This window comes from Entelurus aequoreus, linkage group LG23 (assembly GCF_033978785.1).
Source record: "Entelurus aequoreus isolate RoL-2023_Sb linkage group LG23, RoL_Eaeq_v1.1, whole genome shotgun sequence".
Classification (NCBI taxonomy): domain Eukaryota; kingdom Metazoa; phylum Chordata; class Actinopteri; order Syngnathiformes; family Syngnathidae; genus Entelurus; species Entelurus aequoreus.
The window spans coordinates 32,568,253-32,576,074 of record NC_084753.1 but is presented as its reverse complement, the minus strand read 5'-3'; the positions used below and the strand labels follow the sequence as shown (position 1 = coordinate 32,576,074).

The following is a 7,822-nucleotide window of genomic DNA, read 5'->3' as shown; positions in this document are numbered from 1 at the left end:
GGGAGGGTGTCTCGCGGTGACGTCACTACCGTAATGACTGGGATTTTTACCGCTCCTTTCAATAAGAGCGCATCTAAATAACAACAACATTGTTCAGTTCAGTTCAGTTTCAGTTTATTTCGAACATGCATACGATACAATGTAACACGTCACATATTTCCAGTTGTTTCATTATAGCACGTCCGAAAAAGGAGTAGGAAGAAGCAGTTAGCGGATGACTCGGCCCTGCTGGTATCTAATCTAGACTCCAAACATCTCCAACAAAGATGCTGCAGGACTGCTTGTATCGCAGGTGATATCACACACAAGTAAACACTCTGCAGGACTGCTTGTATCGCACATGATATGACAGAAGTAAACACTCTGCAGGACTGCGTGTATCACACATGATATCACACACATGTAAACAATCTGCAGGACTGCTTGTATCGCAGATGATATCACACACAAGTAAACACTCTGCAGGACTGCTTGTATCGCACATGATATGACAGAAGTAAACACTCTGCAGGGCTGAGTGTATCGCACATGACATCACACACAAGTAAACCCACTGCAGGACTGCGTGTATCGCAGATGATATCACACACAAGTAAACACTCTGCAGGACTGCTTGTATCGCACATGATATCGCACACAAGTAAACACACCGCAGGACTGCTTGTATCGGACATGATACCACACACAAGTAAACACTCTGCGGGACTACTTGTATCACACACAAGTAAAGACGCTGCAGGACTGCTTGAATCGCACATGATATCACACACAAGTAAACACTCTGCAGGACTACTTGTATCACACATGATATCACACACAAGTAAAGACGCTGCAGGACTGCTTGTATCGCACATGATATGACAGAAGTAAACACTCTGCAGGGCTGAGTGTATCGCACATGACATCACACACAAGTAAACACTCTGCAGGACTGCTTGTATCGCACATGATACCACACACAAGTAAACACACCACAGGACTGCTTGTATCGGACATCATATCACACACAAGTAAACACTCTGCAGGACTACTTGTATCACACACAAGTAAAGACACTGCAGGACTGCTTGTATCGCACATGATATCACACACAAGTAAACACTCTGCAGGACTGCTTGTATCGCACATGATATGACAGAAGTAAACACTCTGCAGGGCTGAGTGTATCGCACATGACATCACACACAAGTAAACCCACTGCAGGACTGCGTGTATCGCAGATGATATCACACACAAGTAAACACTCTGCAGGACTGCTTGTATCGCACACGATATCGCACACAAGTAAACACACCGCAGGACTGCCCGGAGTTCTCTACACAAAAACAATAAGAACGCACAACGGGCCTGAACTAGCTAACGTTAGCGTTGTATTAGCTAATGCTAATTCATCCAGTTAATCTAAAAGACCGTGCTAGCTGCTTATTTTTTTGTATCAATGCCGTTAATGACCTTGTCCCGATGTAGATACGGATCTCTTATCAGGCTGCAGTGCCCTCTGCTGGTTGTTCAGGGGAGTGTGTAGGTCACATTTATTTGTGCATCTGGTTTGTGGGAGGAATGTCTCATCGACACAAAAGCAAAAAAGCGATCCACTTTTGCAAGTTCAATACAAATACAAATACAAAATCAAGCATATTTATATCAAAATCTCAGAAATATAATTACAAATACACTTTTATTTATAAAAATTATTGATTTATTTGTATGTCACAGTTTTATATTTATACATTTTATTTGTATATATTTTCGAATCTCAAAATATATATTTACAAGTATACGTTTATTTATACAAATTATTTATTTATTTGTATATCACATTTGTATTTTTATATTGATTAATATATGTATATGTATAAATATTAGAGATGTCCGATAATATCAGCCTGCCGATTTTATCGGCCGATAAATGCTTTAAAATGTAATATCAGGAATTATCGGTATCGTCTTTTTTATTATCGGTATCGTTTTTTTTGTTTTTTAAAATTAAATCAACATAAAAAACACAAGATACACTTACAATTAGTGCACCAACCCAAAAAACCTCCCTCCCCCATTTACACTCACTCAGTATTATTGGCCGATAAATGCTTTAAAATGTAATATCGGAAATTATTGGTATCGTTTTTTTATTATCTGTATCGTTTTTTATTTTATTTTATTTTTTAAAATTAAATCAACATAAAAAAAAACAAGATTAGTGCACCAACCCAAAAAACCTCCCTCACCCATTTACACTTATTCACACAAAAGGGTTGTTTCTTTCTGTTATTAATATTCTGGTTCCTACATTATATATCAATATATATCAATACAGTCTGCAAGGGATACAGTCCGTAAGCACACATGATTGTGCGTGCTGCTGGTCCACTAATAGTACTAACCTTTAACAGTTAATTTTACTCATTTTCATTAATTACTAGTTTCTATGTAACTGTTTTTATATTGTTTTACTTTCTTTTTTATTCAAGAAAATGTTTTTAATTTATTTATCATATTTTTTTTTTATTTTAAAAAAGGACCTTATCTTCACCATACCTGGTTGTCCAAATTAGGCATAATAATGTGTTAATTCCACGACTGTATATATCGGTATCGGTTGATATCGGTATCGGTAATTAAGAGTTGGACAATATCGGAATATCGGATATCGGCAAAAAGCCATTATCGGACATCCCTACAAAAAAGCGATCCACATTTGCAAGTTCAATACAAACACAAATACAAAATCAAGCATATTTATATTAAAATCTCAGAAATATAATTACAAATACATGTTTATTTATAAAAATTATTGATTTATTTGTAGGTCACATTTTTATATTTATACATTTTATTTGTATATATTTTCAAATCTCAAAAATATATTTACAAATACGCGTTTATTTATACAAATTATTTATTTATTTGTTTTTCACATTTGTATTTGTATATTTATTAATATATGCATGTGTATTAATATTATAGATGTCCGATAATTTCGGCCTCCCGATATTAGCGGCCGATAAATGCTTTAAAAAATGTATAGGTGGTATAGGCGGTATAGCTCGGTTGGTAGAGTGGCCGTGCCAGCAACTTGAGGGTTCCAGGCTCGATTCCCGCTTCCGCCATCCTAGTCACTGCCGTTGTGTCCTTGGGCAAGACACTTTATCCGCCTGCTCCCAGTGCCACCCACACTGGTTTAAATGTAACTTAGATATTGGGTTTCACTATGTAAAGCGCTTTGAGTCACTGGAGAAAAGCGTATATAAATATAATTCACTTCACTTCAATATCGGAAATTATCGGTATGTTTTTTTTTATTATCGGTATGGTTTTTTTATTTATTTATTTATTTTAAAAATGTTTTTTTTTTTTTTTTTTTAAATTAAATCAACATAAAAAACACAAGATACACTTACAATTAGTGCACCAACCCAAAATACCTCCCTCCCCCATTTACACTCATTCACACAAAAGGGTTGTTTCTTTCTGTTATTAAAGGCCTACTGAAAGCCACTACTACCGACCACGCAGTCTGATAGTTTGTACATCAATGATGAAATCTTAACATTGCAACACATGCCAATACGGCCGGGTTAGATTAGTAAAGTGCAATTTTAAATTTCCCACGAAATATCCTGCTGAAAACGTCTCGGTATGATGACCTTTGCGTGTGACGTCACGGATTGTAGCGGACATATTGGGACAGCATGGTGGCCAGCTATTAAGTCGTCTGTTTTCATCGCAAAATTCCACAGTATTCTGGACATCCGTGTAGGTGAATCTTTTACAATTTGTTTGATGAACAATGAAGACGGCAAAGAAGAAAGCTGTAGGTGGGAAGCGGTGTATTAGCAGCGGGCTGCAGCAACACAAACACGTAGCGGCTACATCGTAGCCGGTGTTTAATAGTTTACATTCCCGAACGATGACAGTTAAGCTTTACCATTGGCCTGTGGAGAACTGGGACAACATAGACTCTTACCAGGAGGACTTTGAGTTGGATACGCATGCTTGTGGAGATGGGACAACAGAGACTCTTACCAGGAGGACTTTGAGTTGGATACGCGCTACCGTGAGTATGCAGCTGCGGCTTCCAAACATTTGATCGCTTGCCCGTACGTGCGTGCCGCTATGTGCATGTCACGTACGTGACTTTGGGGAAATATACGTGCTGTATGAACTTTGGAGAGGTGAACGGTACTTTGGGCTGTGGGATTGCGTGTGTTGTGCGGGTGTTTGATTTGCATTGGCGGGTTATATGGACGGGAGGGGGGAGGTGTTTGTTATGTGGGATTAATTTGTGGCATATTAAATATAAGCCTGGTTGTGTTGTGGCTAATAGAGTATATATATATGTCTTGTGTTTATTTACTGTTTTAGTCATTCCCAGCTGAATATCAGGTCCCACCCACCTCTCACAGCATCTTCCCTATCTGAATCGCTTCCACTGCCCTCTAGTCCTTCACTCTCACTTTCCTCACCCACAAATCTTTCATCCTCGCTCAAATTAATGGGGAAATCGTGGCTTTCTCGGTCTGAATCGCTCTCGCTGCTTGTGGCCATGATTGTAAACAATGTGCAGATGTGAGGCGCTCCACAACCTGTGACGTCACGCTACTTCCGCTACAGGCAAGGCTTTTTTATCAGCGACCAAAAGTTGCGAACTTTATCGTCGATGTTCTCTACTAAATCCTTTCAGCAAAAATATGGAAATATCGCGAAATGATCAAGTATGACACATAGAATGGACCTGCTATCCCCGTTTAAATAACAACATTTCATTTCAGTAGGCCTTTAATATTCTGGTTCCTACATTATATATCAATATATATCAATAGAGTCTGCAAGGGATACAGTCCGTAAGCACACATGATTGTGCGTGCTGCTGGTCCACTAATAGTACTAACCTTTAACAGTCCATTTTACTCATTTTCATTAATTGCTAGTTTCTATGTAACTGTTTTTATATTGTTTTACTTTCTTTTTTATTCAAGAAAATGTTTTTAATTTATTTATCTTATTTTATCATTTTTTTAAAAAAAGGACCTTATCTTCACCATACCTTGTTGTCCAAATTTGGCATAATAATGTGTTCATTCCACGACTGTATATATCGGTATCGGTTGATATCTGTGTTGGTAATTAAGAGTTGGACAATATCAGAATATTGGATATCAGCAAAAAAGCCATTATCGGACATCCCTAATTAATATCATATTGGTATATATAAGTTGATGTGAGACAATTCTACTTCCATATCAAGCCGCCCATCCATCCATCCATTTTCTACCGCTTATTCCCTTCGGGATCGCGGGGGGCGCTGGAGCCTATCTCAGCTGCAATCGGGCGGAAGGCAGGGTACACCCTGGACAAGTCGCCACCTCATCGCAGGGCCAACACAGATAGACAGACAACATTCACACTCACATTCACACATTGAAAATAAAACAGCAAAGTCCATTTGGCTGTCATCTGTTTTAATAATGAGACACAAATGTGTCAAAATCATGATTTTTTTTCATGCTTGAAATAAGAAATTATTACATTAAAAAAGTAGTTCTATACTTGTGAGTGTTGATGACAGAGCTTTGCATCAGTTTATATTCTAGTTTCAAGCATGTTTTGCTCAATATAGGTCATCAAATCTCAGCAACAAACTGTAATATCTTACTGAGATCATTTAGGACCAACACACTTAAAACAAGTAAAACACTCTAACATAAAATCTTATGTATGGCCAAGCCGCCCGAAAGTGGTTTATATGCAGCAGCGTCATCATGATGCTGCAGCTTGCACTCTGGCGCCCTCTGGCGACCTGTGCCGCACACTGAAGGTGTGAACTGACGAGCGTGCGAGCGGCGCTCATTCCCGTCTGCAACACTTTCATCCACGCACCTCTCTCGCCTCTTCTCCGGACTCTCCCGCCGCGTCTTTGCCCAAAGAGGGAGGAAATGTTCCCGCCTTCGGCGAGCCAAACGTCGGCACAACACTCAGCAAAGTGCGGGCCCGCCTTTGTTCGGACATCTTTTTTAAAATATTAACAAGTTGTCATGTCGTCAGTGACGGGAGGAGGTCCGACATTTACTGCCTCGGCCGGAGGAAAGCTCCCGGTAAGTCGTCTTTCATTGGAATAAAAACATGATTTATGAACTTTAAAAAAAAAAAAAATACTGCTTTGTGTGTAGTGGCTCCGATCCGTTTGATCCAAATCCTCGTGGGTGTGGTTGCAACGTCGACCGATGAAGCTCTGATGCGTCCTGGTGTTTTGTCTCCAGCTCCACTGTGCGTCCTGCACACTCTGAGGCATCCAAAAGGAGCTGGTCCAGGGACCTCCAGCATGTACCACCACAGAGCCGAGCCCGTCCCGTCCTACAAGTCTCTCCCTGGTTCCGGAGGAGGACACCGAAGTGCCGGACTTGGACTTTGTGAGAGGAAAGACGCAAGCTGTGAAAGATGCTCAGCCACCCTTGTGGCTCTGAAGAAACAAGCCCTCAGCCTGTCCGTGCATCACCACTTCTCCTGCAAGGTCGGTACCATGTAGACTCTGTCAAATACTGGTACCATATATAGACCAGGCCTGGGCAATTATTTTGACTTGGGGGCCAAATTTAGAGAAAAAAATGTGCCTGGGGGCCGGTATATCTGATTTTTAGGAACACTAATACAAAACCTCACAATAATGTCTGATTGAATGCTAAAAACTAGGGATGTCCGATAATGGCTTTTTTGCCGATATCCGATATTGTCCAACTCCTAATTACCGATACCAATATCAACCGATACGGATATATACAGTCGTGGACTTAACACATTATTATGCCTAATTTGGACAACCAGGTATGGCAGGTGTGACCAAAGTGCGGTCCGGGGGCCATTTGTGGCCCGCAGGTCATTTTTTTAACGGCCCCACGGCACATTTTAAAAATAGGATTGAAAAAAATGAAAAACATGATAAGTGGTATAAAAGAGCAAACAGGTGAAATGTAACAAGAAAATGTCGCAATGTTTACTCTAATAACACAAAGCTGCCATGCGGGCTGTTTCTTTCTTTAAAAAATAATAATTAATCAAAATTAGAGATGTCCGATAATATCGGTCTGCCGATATTATCGGCCGATAAATGCGTTAAAATGTAATATCGGAAATTATCGGTATCGTTTTTTTATGATCAGTATCGTTTTTTTTTGTTTTGTTTTTTATTAAATCCACATAAAAAACACAAGATACACTTACAATTAGTGCACCAAGCCAAAAAACCTCCCTCCCCCATTTACACTCATTCACACAAAAGGGTTGTTTCTTTCTGTTATCAATATTCTGGTTCCTACATTATATATCAATATATATCAATACAGTCTGCAAGGGATACAGTCCGTAAGCACACATGATTGTGCGTGCTGCTGGTCCACTAATAGTCCTAACCTTTAACAGTTAATTTTACAAATTTTCATTAATTACTAGTTTCTATGTAACTGTTTTTATATTGTTTTACTTTCTTTTTTATTCAAGAAAATGTTTTTAATTTATTTATCTTATTTGATTTGATTCATTTTTAAAAAAAGTACCTTATCTTCACCATACCTGGTTGTCCAAATTAGGCATAATAATGTGTTAATTCCACGACTGTATATATCGGTTGATATCGGTATCGGTTGATATCGGTATCGGTAATTAAAGAGTTGGACAATATCGGCATATCGGATATCGGCAAAAAGCCATTATCGGACATCCCTAATCAAAATCAGTGTCGTTATGAATTATTGACCTATTCAAGGCTCCAATTACGTCACGTTTGAGATATTTTTGGGGAAAATGTTGCATATTTTGTGTTTGCCAT

General features: G+C 39.0%; 1 protein-coding gene across 2 annotated transcripts in view; it reads left to right on the top strand.

Annotated features, from left to right (window-relative positions):
- The first annotated feature begins 5,867 nt into the window (after nucleotides 1–5,867).
- LOC133640371 (kinesin-like protein KIF26B) overlaps nucleotides 5,868–7,822 on the top strand; it is a 71,384-nt gene continuing 69,429 nt past the window's right edge. Inside the window, exons 1-2 of one of the 2 annotated variants that reach the window (XM_062033755.1) lie at nucleotides 5,868–6,095; nucleotides 6,261–6,511. In XM_062033755.1, coding sequence (XP_061889739.1) covers nucleotides 6,323–6,511 — 189 coding nt within the window. In that variant the 5' untranslated portion in view covers nucleotides 5,868–6,095; nucleotides 6,261–6,322. Of the gene's footprint in view, nucleotides 6,096–6,170; nucleotides 6,512–7,822 lie in introns of both variants that reach the window. The other variant, XM_062033754.1, reaches the window with a different exon arrangement.